Raw genomic sequence first — 15,760 nt, 5'->3', positions numbered from 1 at the left:
CAAGCAGATCTGTTCACATTATGTTTGATTACATGTGAATCCCTTGAAAAAGGTAACATTAAAGTCTTTGATTGTTGTATTCTGAGGAAAATCACCTCCAAAATTGCTTGAACAAAATGTGAATTGAGCCTGACACACACACACACACACACACACACACACACACACACACACAGATCCATACAGACATTGAGGTATTAGATGTTCATTTTAGAATTTGTTGACTTAAACACAATTTTTTTCTCTTTAAACTGAATTTCTATTCAAATTTAATGACATTATAATGTGGAAATCAAATTACATGTGATACCTCAACCCTGAACACCACACTATTCATAGTACTAAGCCCATGATGGTGTTCTCCTACTTTAACACACACAGACACACACGCACACTGACATAAACACACACTAGCAGAGAGCCTTGTTGGTCTTACCAATGTGAGATGTCTGGTGGGTTTATAAAAGCAAGCCTGTGTTTAATCACTCTATATGTAAATAGACAAGAACTTCCTCTGTGCATAAATATTACATGAATGTTAATTAAGTTCAAATAATGGTGAAAAAATACAATATTTATTACATTAAGACATTCCATGTATTAAGCTTTGCATTTTAAACGGTCCGTCTTTGATGTTTATATTTACTCTCTCTGTGTTTAGTGTGAAGACACATAAATTATTCAACTTCACCCTAACTAACTACACGGATCTCATTTTATGGATGTATTAGTGTTTAAGATCTCTCACGAGAGAGATTAATTAAAAATGCATTTTGTTAGACATAGAAAATGCTGATTTGATGTGCCCCCTCTAACCCCCCCACCCCATCACACCCTGTCTCTCTCTCCCCCTTGTCCCCTTTTTCTCTCTCTCTCCCCCCTTTTAATTTGATGAAACCTTGAGTAAATGCAATACCTAAAGGAATAAAATTTACCAATTATTTCAGGTGGTGACACAGTATTTATTTTTCCAGAGATTGCCCCAAACTACGAGTTTTATAAGAACGCAGATGTCAGACCGCCATTTACTTATGCAACCCTCATAAGACAGGTGAGTGGGAAATAAATTAACTTTGCCTGATTAGATTAAAATTAATTGCTGCATGAATCACGGCAGCTCTCTCAATCCATTGGTGTGTGTGTGTGTGTGAGTGTGTGTCAGTTACGTGGTCTCGTTAGTAAACCATTATTTGATGTCATCTCATTTCAGGCTATCATGGACTCTGCCGACATGCAGTTAACGCTTAATGAAATCTACAGCTGGTTCACACGCACGTTCGCCTACTTCAGACGCAATGCTGCGACTTGGAAGGTAACCTTGATGAACCCTGAGCCCCCGAACCCCTCCCCTCCACCCCACGCCACCCTCCACCTCCACCTCACCGTGCCCTTTCACTCCTCTGACTGTAAAGACTACACCTCCCTTTCACCGAGTCACAAACCTTAAGAAAGCGTGTATTTACCCAGCACCCAGCGATTAGCACTCATCTCCCCTTTTCTCCTCAATAGAACCCATTCTTCCTTCTTATTTATTTTTTCCACCATTCCGCCTTTTCTGTTTGGAAATGACAGCCGAAGGAATTATTCTGCCTCAGATATCGTTTTCTAATTTGGTGCAATTAATAGCCGAGGCTTGGCGCGGAGAGGAGAGGGGCTGTGATGCACTAATTATACAGCAGCCACTCCATCATCAGCACCTTTTGTTAAGAGAGACACCCCACCTCCTACTCCCCAAACCACCTTCTCTCGCATATCATTGGTTAATTAGGAAGAAATATGGCTGTTTGCCTGTTAACCAGCTCCCAGCCGTGTGAAAGGGGGTCGGCCAAAGATGCATCACATGTACAAACACAAACTGTGTGGAAGAGAGGGGTTAAGGGTGTGTTCATGTGGAACTAAAGCAGTGAGGGAAGTGAGAATTGGCCTGTCATGGAGGGAGCACTCTTTATTTACCCACACAAAAGGCCCCATTTGTATATCTGTCCTTACAACTTTATTGTGCTGTCTGCCGCCACAAAGATGGTAAAAAATGTCTTTCCTGCAGCACATGTTTTAACCAGAAGTGTGTCTGCCTGCTGATAAAGAAAGCCTCGGCGAGCAGTCGGTGTTTCATCCCGTGGCCCCTGCGCGTCATCCGTTAGCCGCCTTTAGCCTTTGTGGCTGCACAGAGGACTGGAGGGAAAACTCACCCAGCCCAGCTCATCAGTATGCAAGACATGGCGCAGCACTAGATTTAGCAAAGTGAATTAATTTGGATTTGGGATGCAAATGAGCACATGGGCGTGTGATCACCAATTCAGGAGGGCATGCAGAAAGATCGGTGCCCTTTTCTAGTTTGTTAAGTACAGTATGCGCCATGTTTTGCTGTGTAATAATGTTGTGACAAGATATGTTCTCAGAGGTTTTGTTGCTGTTTTTTTTGCAGCACAAAACAACACAAGCGCGAACATATTTGCCATTTGAAATGTTTTTTTTCCAGTGATGGAATATCAATGATATCACAATGACATTAGAAATATCTGGTGTCCCAGCCGGCACAATAACCAAGGTGATCTATTTACACCCTCAGCTCCCACAATTCCCTTTGTAAGCATTAGCGAGATGATCAGCGATGGGCTTGTCATTTGATTAACGGAGAGAATTTGTTTTTAAAAAGAAGAAAAGAAAGAAAGAAATGAAAGGTAGTTTAATATCTCAGCTTCTTCTCATCAGCTCAAAGAGGGATCTACCCCCCCACCCTTCTTTCCTCTCTCTCTCTTTTGCTCTCACCCAGAAGCTTATTAGTTCTAACTATATAGCATGCATAATAAAACTGCTCATTTGCTCATTAATATTAAAATTATCATATTCAGAGCCATGGGCATTAAGATCAATCAAATCCTGGGATTTTCAGGTCAGATGCGAGATCTGCTTATGAGTTTTTTTTTTCTTTTTTTTTTTTTTGTGAATCTCTTTTTCTTGGAGAAAGAGCAGTACACACCGGGCTAAGGGAGATGATAAATATGAGAGGCAGGGATATTAAAGCCAAGGTTATTATTTGTAGAGTCTGATGCATGTTTTAATTATGGTCGTATGGTCATATTAATATAAGAGGGCTTTTTTTTTTCTATAGGTTTTCCTTATTTTGTAATTAATGAAAACACCTCAATGCTGTATTGTATGAAAGATATATCCGGGTTTAATTTTAATATAGCTTTGTTAATAAATTTTAGAGATAAATGTGTCATGTAAGCATGTATTTAACAGCCGATGTGACACCACATGGAGGATATGTGGACATATAGATGTCAGATCCAGTTCACCTTAATCCTCCTTATTCTTTCACGCACACACACTCACACACACACACACACACACACACACACTGACACAAGGGCCTCCTGATGACTGTCTTTTTTCTTGCAATACTGTCATCTTTAAAGCGATGTGTCCATTAAGAGAAATGCTTTTCTGGAGCAGAAAGGGTTACTGACATCACCATTATCAAGGCCGGCATTACCACTTCTGTCACCACCATAAGCCATTCGCTATGCTGATTACCTCCTTTTAGCCTACTTACTCTGATTGATATGTACTGTGTGCAGGACTTGTAAGAGCATTCGCTCTCACTCAATTTTTACTAATTAAATCAATGGTGCGTGAATGTTAAGAATTTCTTCAAAATGCGAGAAAAAATCAATTTCCAAGCCTTCTTTTTTTCTTTTTTTTTTTCTTGACGGTTAATGAATGAATATGATTGGTTTTACCTCATCCCTCTGACCTGTGTGTCACGTCTCTCTGCAGAACGCAGTCCGCCACAACCTCAGTCTGCACAAGTGCTTTGTGCGCGTGGAGAACGTGAAGGGCGCTGTGTGGACGGTAGACGAGATGGAGTACCAGAAACGCAGGTCGCAGAAGATCACAGGGTACGAATTCTGTCACCTCGCCTTAGATCTACATCTGAAGGTCAACGACATCTAGAGGATCACAGAGAATCAGAGGCCCAAATACTGTCCTCTCAGTTCAAACTCACCTCTCTCTGCCTCTGTCTTTCTCTCTCTTTAATTACATGCACCAGAGCCAACATACCAAGTGATAGAAGCAGTTGCTAAGGGCCCCCTAGAACACATTTTTAACCAATTCAGAAACTAATTATCTTACACACACAAAAAAATATTGAGATGTCTGCTTGCGAAATACATATTTTTTCCTTGAATGTAAGGAAACACCAGAGTAAAAATAAAATAGCTTTTTAACAAAAACAGATGCACATTAACATATGATGAATAGATTAAAATGTGCTTCTGAGATAGATAGATAGATAGATAGATAGATAGATAGATAGATAGATAGATAGATAGATAGATAGATAGATAGATAGATAGATAGATAGATAGATAGATAGATAGATAGATAGATAGATAGATAGATTGATTGATTGATTGATTGATTGATTGATTGATAGATAGATAGGATTAGGGTAATATTCAGGACCCCCTCCCCCCCCCTTCGTCTTCCTGCTTTGCAGTTTGTTCTTTAGCTACAAGTAGTTGTTTTTTTGTTTATTGATTATTATGTCAACACCAAGTTACAGTGTGAATTAATTTATTTTTTTTGTTTCTTTGTGTATCCAGAAGCCCATCACTGGTGAAGAACCTGCCCTCCAGTCTGGGATATGGAACCGCACTAAACGCCAGCTTACAGGTATGAACCACAAGCTGCCTGTTTATCTGAGTGACAGGCAGGGCGACTGCCTGATCAATGGAGTGACTAAATGAACAATAGACTCCACATTAATAGGCCCACACATAAGAGCCAGCAAGTTTCTTTCTAACTCAGGTTTCTGTCTCGTTCTCTACTTGAGTATTTCTCTCTCTCTCTTTCCTGAACACCTTCAGACTCAGAAGGCCACCCTGTGGTCGAATCCGGAAGCAGCTCTCCCTCTTTCAGTCCGTTCTTTCCCCCCTTCTTTCAGCTGTGGCAGCCACCCCAGATTGATAGTGGCATGTGCAAATGCAAGGGCATGTGCATTAATATTTATCTAAGCTGTCATAAATGATTTGGCTTCATAGTGTACGCCGGCGAGGTGCTCATGGCAAAAACTTTAAAAATTTAATCACTGTATATAACTTTAATGCGCAGCAGGCGAAAGTGTCAGGAGTTTTTATTATTTTGAGGTAAAGTTTTGGGGGACTTTTTTTTTTTAATAGCCACACTACACAAGGGCATATGAATGGCAGCCGGGGGGAGGCGGTTGTCATGGAGGTGTCACAGGGGGAAAAATAGCCTGCAACAGAGGGAAAAACTTCAGCGTGAGACAACTGTGTTTTAATAATTACTACGTTAAATCTTATCATTGTCTCAGCTGTCACATCACTCCCTCCATACCTGCCTCCTACCCTTTACTCTCTTTAACCCCTCTTGACATGCCCTCATAACCTCCTCTATCTTCCTTCAACCTTCGCGTAATGCTCCTTCAAACTCTTCTCCTCAACTCTCCTCTTCCTCCCTGCCTCCTGCAGGCCGCCCTGGCTGAGACCTCCCTGCCTCTGCTGGGGAACCCCGGCCTCATGAGCTCCGCAGGCCCGATGGGAGGCAACTGCCACGGGCTCCTCGGTGGAGACCCTTCCATGCTGTCGGGCGGGAGTCCACCTGGGCTGATGGGTGGAAGTCCACCAGGACTGCTGGGAGGGAGTCCACCGGGCCTGCTCGGTGGCAGCCCCCCTGGTACGCTGAGCGGCAGCCCCCCCACCCTGTTGCAGTCCGCCCACGATGGTCTGAACGGCTCGTTGGACCACCTGGACACCAACGGACACAGCAGCCCCGGATACTCCCCACCAGTACACATGTGAGTACCGTGATCCTACACACAGCTGTATATGATAATTACATGGTAATTAGGGCTCATTATTTACTTTTATTTAAAACTTATTTTAAACTACTTTTATTTATTATTTGACAATATAAAGGAATTATTAGCTAAGTGAATTAAAACCGTAAGCCAACAAACTGAACTTCATCGTTTAACTGCACAATCGTGGCTGGAAGTAGGAGGAATTTTAAACTTTTTGGGAGTAAAACACAATTTTAATTCTCTAAATCATCAAACACGAAAAAACAGAAGTTAAAATTCTTTGATAGTTTATTTTACAAGAATTGGGAAAAAAGTGGAATCAAAATGCAGTCATGGAAAAAATATTAGACCACCCTTTTCTTCATTTTATTGTTCATTTTAATGCCTGGTACAACTAAAGGTACATTTGTTTGGACAAATATAATCCTAACAACAAAAATAGCTCATAAGGGTTTAATTTAAGAGCTGTTATCTAGACATTTTCCATGGTTTTCTTGATAATGATTTTGGTTATTTTCAAGAAAACCATGGAAAATGTTTAGAAGAAATAGAAGAAAACAATGGTGTAATATTTTTTTCCATGACTGTATATAACATTTTTCCAACAAATGTTACCACTATTTTAAAAAATGCTATATTCTTTACATATTGAATTCTTTACATCTTTAAAATACATATCTTATCCTCTCTGCTCTGTGTAAACAGCCAAAACAGTCCAATTTTGCTGAATTTTTATCACATGACTGTTGGTCTCAGTTGAGTCATTCATGGCTTCTAAGTTGCACTGAGGAATGCAGAATTTAATGGTTTTTACAGCATCTGGTTTGTGCAAACGGTTTATTTTTGAATGACACATGTAGAACAGTGATTTTAGTGAAATAATACAATTTTAAGTTCACATTTGGTTATTTTCCCTTACATATGTGTTTCTCACACATGATTCGTAAAAGGAGCATTGGAAATAAAATCTGTCTTTATAGGGGTTTTTTTTGCTATGAGAGCTGCTATAATTTTGGCAATTAAAAGAAGAAACATGTCGTTTAAATCTGACCACGATTGTGGGGTTGAGAACTCCTTCCTGCTCACTCATTACAGTATTTGAGAGATAATTGTGTCCTACATAGACTCGCACATCTCACATTTTTATGAGTACCTATCTGAGAATGCAAGCACATGTTCAGCTCCCCACCTCCACTCCTTCACTGGCTGTCCTTATGCCCTTTGTTAGTTTAATTGCCTGATATTTAACCCACAGTAGCAGTATGTTCTTCAGTATGCCACGACCCGAGGGCAAGGTTCACTTTCCACTATGTATTGTGTCATCTCTCTCTGTCTCTGCTGTGGTAATTTACATGGCACTGTGCTAATACCTGGGGTGAGCCTGACGTTTTGGATAACAGTTAATTCAGATTCTATAAATAGGCTCTATTACACATCCGTCTTTAATTACACCACTGTCTGCATTATAGGGGTTTAGCTGCTATATTTTATGCAAGGCTGTTCCTATTAATATTGAGCAAGAGTAGCATTAATTACTCCAAAAAAAAAATAATCTTCCTTCTTTCCCATCGCTGTTTTAATGGAGCTGGGAGAGAAAGAGTGTTTTGAAAAATTCATCTCATCTGAGTTTCAGGAATGTCTGAAGCAACCTGTGATGTCACACACACACACAGGTCTGCGTGAGCACACACACACGCACACACACACACACACACACACACCCCGAGACAAACACATTCATGATTCTCATCCAGTGTCCATCAAAGCTAATGTTGCAAAGTCAGCCGACATTGGCTAACCACTCCTGTAATGGATAAAGGATGCACTCAGGCTCTGTCTCTGAGAACAGAAAGTGTTTGGTTAGCCCAGCAGACGTCTATACATTAATCTATCTGGACGTGTTTACCCCTCTCTGAAATGGGATATTAAGTGGAGCAAATCTGCCCAGCTCTAGACACAATCCCACTGTTCCCACTCCCCTAGGTCATTTAACTTTTAGTAACCGGACAGCATTGACTCTCCTTTTCTCTTCTCTCTGGCCATGCCGCCTTGACACCGACATGAGCTATGGAGGATGAGATGCATTCATCCATCCCTCCCTCTCTCCATCGCCGCCCGCCCTTACACAGCCACGACAACCTCAAAATGGAAGAAATGTGTTTTTCATGACTGGCTTTTTCCAGGATGTTGTTTAAATAATGGAGTGGCTTGTAGCACTAAACTAAATAGTACATCACCTTGAAGGCCTTTCTCAGGAGAGGACTCCTCAGCACAGCCAAGTCAATCCAACAATTAGGCAAACCTCTCCTTCCCCTCAGCGTCTGAAGGTTAATGCTATCTGCTTAACCGCAAACCACATCGCCCCAGGCCATGCCGGGTGTGTGTGTGCGCGTGTTTGCACCAGTGTGTATGCATGTGCAATACACTCGTGTACACCCTAAGGGGTAAAGGAAGTACTACTGTACACCAGGAAAGAGTCTGCAACTGTAAAATCTGTTTGTTTTTTAACATGAGTGTCTTGCAACTTAACACAGAATGACCAGAGAGGAACATTTATTCCTGGAAACCATGCAGATAAAAGCAAATAAAATGTGTTGAACGTCACTGTGTTTTATCAGCTGACACATGTAATTGTTGGGTGACCACCCCTCGTTGGTGTTAGTTAAAGAATCACAGTGAGATGTTATGTCTTTGATTGCCCCCTCAGTCCTCCCCCCTCCCCCCCCCCCGCCCCCTCCTCCCCTCGCCACCTCTCCCGTCCCCCACCCTACCATTAGGCCTGTGGACTAATGACCTTATTTGCATCCCTGACATACCTCTGCATGATTGCTGGTGCTAATCTCCAATTGATGTGAGAGCAGGCATCTCGAGAGCACGCACACATCCACGCAGAGCAGCACGTATTTATTACACCGCAAAGTCCAGCGTTTACTCCTGAGTGACTCAATAATGGCAGCTAGCCATTAAGTACTAAATGGCTCATCCACATATTTTAATAAAGTGTCAGAAAGCTCAGGCCTGCGAATATGGTCCTGCATATTTTTCTTCAAAGCTACACACAAACAGCTCATGAGCTGCAGATGAGAATAACAGAGCAGAGCTTTAGTAAGCAGCATCTATCCTAGTATTTGTAAAAGTGATATTTAAAAAATGAAATATTGATTTCATGTGAATATACACATGATATCATACAAATAAGTGTAATTGTTCTTTTCTGTACATGTTTTTGTAAACTCATATACAAAGTTCAATAAATTGCCACAAAATGCACAGTAAACAAATAAAGACAAAACCAATAAACTGCTAAAATACTGCAAAAAATGCTTAATTATTTTAATTAAAGAAAATTATTTCCAAGTTTAATTAATTTGGCACAAAATAGACAAAATGCACAATAAACAAATGCTTATTAAATGCTTATGAAAAAGATGCTTGCTAAATGCTTACGAAATTACAGAAAATTACTTCCAACATTATTTTATTGACATATTGCAGTTAGTTTTTTTCATTTGTGTGTCTTTTACAATGTTTTCATCACGCAAATTGTCACAATAACAAATAGAAAATAAATATATTTAGTGCACTCTAGATAGATTAATATAATATTTTCATTCAGAGGAGAAGTTTTATTTATTTAAATAATTATAATAAAATAAAACTGACTGTATCGTTGGTACAACTACATTATAATGTGTTATAAACATTTATTACATGCTTATTAAATGCTTATAACACATTATAAATGTGAAATAGAGGTAAAGTGTTGTCATGGGCCTTTATCTTTAATCGTTTGGGTGGTGGCAGTGAAGATATCAATACTGATTCTAGATTAATTTTATCTTTCAGTTTATAAAGTGCCATGAAATTGGTTTGTCCAAAACACAAGTAGGCAATACCCATATTTCAAAAGCTGGAAATAAATATGTTTTTGTTCAACTATCAAAGCTTTTGTTGATAAATTTCCTGCATTTTAAATTTCCCCAATCATTTCCACTAGTGGATCTCAGACCTCTTAGCACCTACATGGATTTCATTTACTGACATCAAAGGAATAAAATAAGCATGGTGTGATTATTTGACAAAACAAAAACAGCGCTGAGTTCCCTCGTTAATGACAGAGTGTTTTCATCAGCAGACCGTGTACTGTGAGTTGTGTGTTTGTGTGTGTGTAACTCTGGGCCGAGGTGTTTCTCTCCTCACTGTGAATCTGAGGGGGCAGAAACTGAATCTGCTCGCATCCTGCTAACATCAGCCTCCTCTCTTTATCCACCACATCAGAATATTAATTTACAGTATTTGGCTCTGAATATTAAAGTCATCTGTACCTTTTCAAATTCTTTTCAAATTCAAAGCCCTCCCCCCAGCCCAAGAGAGAGAGATGGGGCTATGAGGCATCCTAACCTACTACCACTGGAGAAGTCTCCCTCTCTCTCCTCTTTCAGAGTCTAGGGGGATTTTCTGATGCATCCGATGTGTCAGAAATAATTAGGTTTTGTCAGATTTATCATCGTGGCACAAACCCCTCTCCCCGACTAGGGCCCCGGATCATGTTCTGCCTTGTTTGTGTGTGACAGCATTATTATTCTTTTTAGTCGCCCAACACTTTTTTTCCTTCCGCCCACTCCCTGTGTTGTTCTGAGGGGAGAGGCGTCCTGCTCGCCGCGCTGCCTCCTGCCCAGCTCTTATTGACAGTGGCTAAAGATATTCATCCATTTAGAGTTAAAAACATGTATCATGGTGTCCGAGCGAACTGCCGGGGCTGAAGTTGATTAATGGCAGAACCTAGCTGCCGGTTTTTCCTCTTGAGGAGCGACATGCACAGCCCCTGCATATTAACGAGTGGCTGCGCTTTCTATTAACTAGATAAAAAAGCCTCTCCTCTGCCTTTGCTCCAGGGGGCTCAGGGATGAGAAATTCTCCATTATTTATCATGTGGCCTGTTTTTTTCCCCCTTTTTTTTTTCCTTTTTCATGTATTTCAACCTGGTGTCATCAGTAAACTTTTAAATGCCAAACATGTCTGGAACATCACAGCTTATCGGCCTTACAGGGGCCATGTTTTTCATGCAATTTTCATGCGCTTACTTACAGTAGACGTGAGGCATCATGTCGAATTAGCGTCTCGCAAACAACATGGTTGTTACTTTCACTAGATAATGCATGTAATGGCTGTTATCTGCCTGTTTTTTTGATGCAACAAAATATTTATCTGTGAGCTCTGCACCACGTTGTGTATTCCACATGCAGCAAAGGGAAGTAATGACCAGAAACGTTTTCTATCATTTACATACTATCAGCATTATGTATTTAAATATAGCAACATACACTTAATCTGCAACTTACTGAAATTTAAAAATCAAAGAAGGCAGGGCTGTTTGAAGCAGTTATGTACCTGGACGAGGTCACATGACATTTAAATCCCCCAAAGTCTCGAGTCACCTGAATCTGAACCTGTTTTTTATATTTTAAGATATATCTGCAGCATTTGAAATATACAGAAATAATAACTTCTAAGTTATGACCTGTTTTTATCATGTCAATCTCGTTTTAATGAAATTATTGTTAATTATTATTGTTTTTATTCATTACATTAGGTATGTTCCCAAACAGCGATAGATAGATAGATAGATAGATAGATAGATAGATAGATAGATGGATAGATGGATAGATGGATAGATAGATAGATAGATAGATTGTTAATCTAATTTTCATGCAATTGTTCTTCATTATTATTGTTTTTATTCAATAAATTAGGTCTATTAGGGTAATGCTCCCAAACTGCAATTAGACAGACGGAATCATTTGTTATCTGAGTTCATTTTAAATGATAATAACACTAACATTTTTTTCCCATGATGGTATAATAATAATGTCTTTGCTGTGGGACATTTAACATTGATCACCACTGTGATTGTGTCCAGGCCACCCATTCACGTGAAGGAGGAGCCGCTCAACATGGATGACGACGACTGTCCGATGTCACTGGTGACGACAGCCAATCACAGTCCAGAGCTGGACGACGACCGGGAGCTGGAGGAAGGGAACTTATCGGATGACCTGGAGTGACTAGGATACAGTTTTTGGTCGACGTATCCCTTCACCCTGCCGCACTGTTTCTCTCACACAGACCTCCTGCAAGACTAAGAAACCACTCCACAGTCCAAGAAAACCACAGCTGACTCTCTCTTTGTCTCTCTCACCACTGGGACTATTTATTGAGCATGCATCCGGATGGAGACCAGTCCAAAGGAACTCTTTGTTGCAGCCCTTTGGGATCCCCAAACATGACAGGCATGAGATGTCTGATTTAAAAGAATTAACTCTTTCGAGACCTATTTCATTAGAGATGGCGTGGCCACATAACAGTACAAGGATGATGGACTCATGGATGGGGGAAAAAAACCTGAAACAAATGAGCAAATCATGTTCCGTTGAAAGCTAGCGGCCTCATATACTGCCAAAAAGGAAGACGTTTTATGTTTGTGAATAATCCAACCCCCAGTAGTTGTTAATGTCTAGAGACAATTGCTGGTTCAATTCAAGTTGTTGCTCTGTTATCATTTGCACAGGAGTAGTCTCAGAAATTTGTGTCACTGCCTGTATGTTGCTACTATTATAAAAACCAGTATATTATTTTTAGCTTCTTTTTTTTAAAACCATCATTACTTTCCAAAAATCTGATTTTAGACACCACCAACTGTAAATGCCATTCCCTGAATCACACGGAACTGCAGTACCAAGACTGTTGTTGCAGCTGTCCAGATAAAAAAGGAAAAAAAAAAAAAAAGGAAAAATAGTTGGCTTCCAGTCTATTATCTGTTTGTGATTAAACGTCAAAAAAAGAACTGGAAATTAAGTTGGGGGAAAAATAATAGTTTGTATAAAGCACCATTTACAAAACAAATGCATTTCCGCATAATTTTCTTCTTGCTGTTCTCCTTACCTCCTCGTTCTAAAGCTTTGTCTACCTGCAAACAGTCACAGGCAACAGCTAGAAACCAAAGCCAACACTAGCAATGGCCAATAGCTTATAGACAGAAGCCACCAAACTCCTCTTGGTCCGTCTTCTGCCACTTTAAACTAGTACAAAGAGAAGCTTTTGTTCCGCAAAACTACCTTCGAAAAAAACCTCTGGGATTGTTTCATTTAGCCCTATACAAAGATGATCACGAGAAAGAGAGAGGGGAAATAAATGCTGATTTTGATGTGTAATTTGATAACTCATAGAACGTCCACTTTGGAGATTTTCTGCCAGACGTACTGTAGGTAAAAAGCTGATGTGATATTTGAACTGCAGGCATTTTTGTGCTGGTGACTGGTAGAGAGCAGCTAACTGTAAAAGTGGATCATGACCAAAACTAAACATTTGTGTATTCAATGGAAGTGCAGAAACATTGTGTCGTGAAGTTTAATTCCATTTTTTAAAAGTTTTTTTTGTTATGCATTACACATCAGATGTCATTTCTTTTGTTTTTGTTTTTTTATTTTATTTTTATTATTTTTTTCTAACCTGGTGAATATGTAATGTTCTAAGTGGGACTGTCAAAATAATGTCACGTCTTATTTCCGTGGCGGTTTTGTTCCGAGCCGCGTCGAAACCGAAACTGAAAACATCGCTAACCAAACATGAAAAATATCTAGTGAAGCCAAATAAGTCATAATTTCAAGTTGATATGAAATGGCTTGGTTACCATGTAAAGGCAAATAATAATAGCCATTGCGGAAGAAGGTGAAAGTTAACCTTTTCTAGGTGATATTTGCTTTAACGTCATCAAATACTCATTGTGTGGTTCATAGCTTCGAAACTATATGGATACAGCTGGTGTCAGCACTGATGTACTGTATAGGTAACCAGCTTTTTATAACACACTTGGTATTTATAGACACTAAAGAGAAGTAGTTATTGTGGATCACATCGTTTCCCTCACAGCTAATGTCATCTAGAAAAGTGTTGTTGCTTTAATGGTCATTTCTGTTTTCAGTAAACCAAAGTTACACAAAATTCTGCCTCCTCTTGTATGGGATAAAGAACTGCTAAAAAAAAAAAAAAAACACACACACCCAGACACACACAAAGACCCGAGCTTTCGGTCTGCCGACCTTCTTGTTTCGGTTTCACTCTCCAGCTGCAGAATGCACGCTGTCAAAGAACCGACCAGTGGCTTTGTATTGTGCTGTAACGACCAAAATGGAAACACTGTGCATATGTTGTTTTCAAGTGTTGTTCCGAGCCAAGGAACTGGCTGTAAGAGCTTAACACGCAGACACGTGCAGTACTGTACAAACACGCAGCATGTGAAGTACACACACACACACACACACACACACCAGTTCCACGTCAAGAGGGTACTGGGCCCAGGAACAAAGCTTATCCCTTCAATGCTTAGCTGGAGTCAGCAAAACGACTTGAAGACGACGTTCTTAATAATCTTATCACACCAAATAAAAAGGACGCTGCGTCTTTCAAAAAAAAAAAAAAAGAAAGAAAAGAAAGGGTTCTCCCACTTACCCAAAAAGGCTTTCTAAAAGCTTCTACCTCTGCACAACAAATTCAGAACAATTATGACAGATTGCACGAGAATGCCACAAGAGCTGTTACACTTTACTACGCTTGTCTCATAGGACGTGGCTCAAACCAACGTTTACATTCCCTGCGTCAAGATATGGATGATTTGCATTGTAATAGGTTGTCCTCAAACATTTGTAGAATGATAATGTATAGATTACCTGTAAGGGAATATTGTGTTTTAAAAATGCATGTCTAAAAATCATTTGGTGGACTGGAAACAAGAACCAATAAAAAGAATATAATAAGAATCATCGGGACGATGGCCTAAATGTACGTACGATGCATAGGAGTGCGTTACCTCAGATATACTGTTTTGGGAGGGATAAAACCTGTCAGCCACAGAATGCATATTACCTGTAGATTTGCATGGGTTTTGTATAAATTAAGTAAAAAAAATGTCTAAAATAGTTGCTTGCACATAATACCAGAAAGACCTCCAGAACTGCGATCTGCTCCTCCACTAGATTTTAGGATTGTCTGGATTTTCTGGGTTGATTTTGTCTGTATTTTGATAACTGTGCATACTTATGTAAAAAAAAATGTTGGTGGACCCATAAATTTACCAGACTTTTTTCTAAGAGGAAAAAAAATCTCAGTGTTTCTTTTCTGACTTACCTGAATTTTTACTGTTTCTCTCTCATTGCTCGCTAAGAATAGCAAACCTGCTTTTTCTGCATCTGCTTTGCGTAGCTGTAAGGCTTAACCTAATGTGTGTATTTATTGCTTGTACCTCTGTGCATACTTTATGAAGCATTATGTCTGGCAGTTGAGTCATGTATCCTTTCTACTGCTATCCTTCTCTAATAATTGGGAATATGATCCCCCTATGTATACAGTAAATTGGGACTGTAGCAAACATATGTTTATGTAATTGGTGAAACTTTTATTTTTCGTTTCATTTCCTTTTGATCGAGATTCAACTACTTTTTTTGATACTTTTCATTACTGTGTACTGTGTCCATACGTTAAAGGTTCTCTGACATTAGAAGGTCATGGTTGAGAATTGTAACAGACGTTATTATTTTCTGTATTCATGGCATTTCACTGCTGAATAAAATAAAGGACCAAAACTTGGAATTTGAAAAGCAACTGTCTACCTCCAGCATCAGAGAGTACATTCTTTCCCCCTCCACACTTACACATATATCTTTTATTCTACAAAGGCACAGCCATGAAAATCTAGCACACTTTTAACGTTTCAGGAGCTGCTACTCAGAGATGTGAAGGAAAGGCTCGGAAAAAAAAACAATTAAAGTTTAATGTATATGTTACAAGGCTTTGTTCCAGCTTCCAGCACCTAGAGTCTTGTTTAGAAGAGCGGGACAAGGCACTGCATTGCCCACCCCTCTGGACCTGTAA

General features: G+C 39.7%; 1 protein-coding gene across 1 annotated transcript in view; it reads left to right on the top strand.

Annotated features, from left to right (window-relative positions):
• The window catches only part of foxp2 (forkhead box P2), a 135,032-nt gene extending 119,546 nt beyond the window's left edge, over positions 1-15,486 (top strand). Inside the window, exons 14-19 of the mRNA XM_059325695.1 lie at positions 975-1,051; positions 1,211-1,312; positions 3,784-3,905; positions 4,614-4,683; positions 5,502-5,827; positions 11,754-15,486. Coding sequence (XP_059181678.1) covers positions 975-1,051; positions 1,211-1,312; positions 3,784-3,905; positions 4,614-4,683; positions 5,502-5,827; positions 11,754-11,898 — 842 coding nt within the window. The 3' untranslated portion in view covers positions 11,899-15,486. The remainder of the gene's footprint in view (positions 1-974; positions 1,052-1,210; positions 1,313-3,783; positions 3,906-4,613; positions 4,684-5,501; positions 5,828-11,753) is intronic.
• The last annotated feature ends 274 nt before the right edge of the window (positions 15,487-15,760 follow it).

This window comes from Centropristis striata, chromosome 22 (genome assembly GCF_030273125.1).
Source record: "Centropristis striata isolate RG_2023a ecotype Rhode Island chromosome 22, C.striata_1.0, whole genome shotgun sequence".
NCBI classification, from domain to species: Eukaryota; Metazoa; Chordata; class Actinopteri; order Perciformes; family Serranidae; genus Centropristis; species Centropristis striata.
Note: the sequence above shows the minus strand (reverse complement) of the source record. Positions and strands in the feature narration are given on the sequence as shown.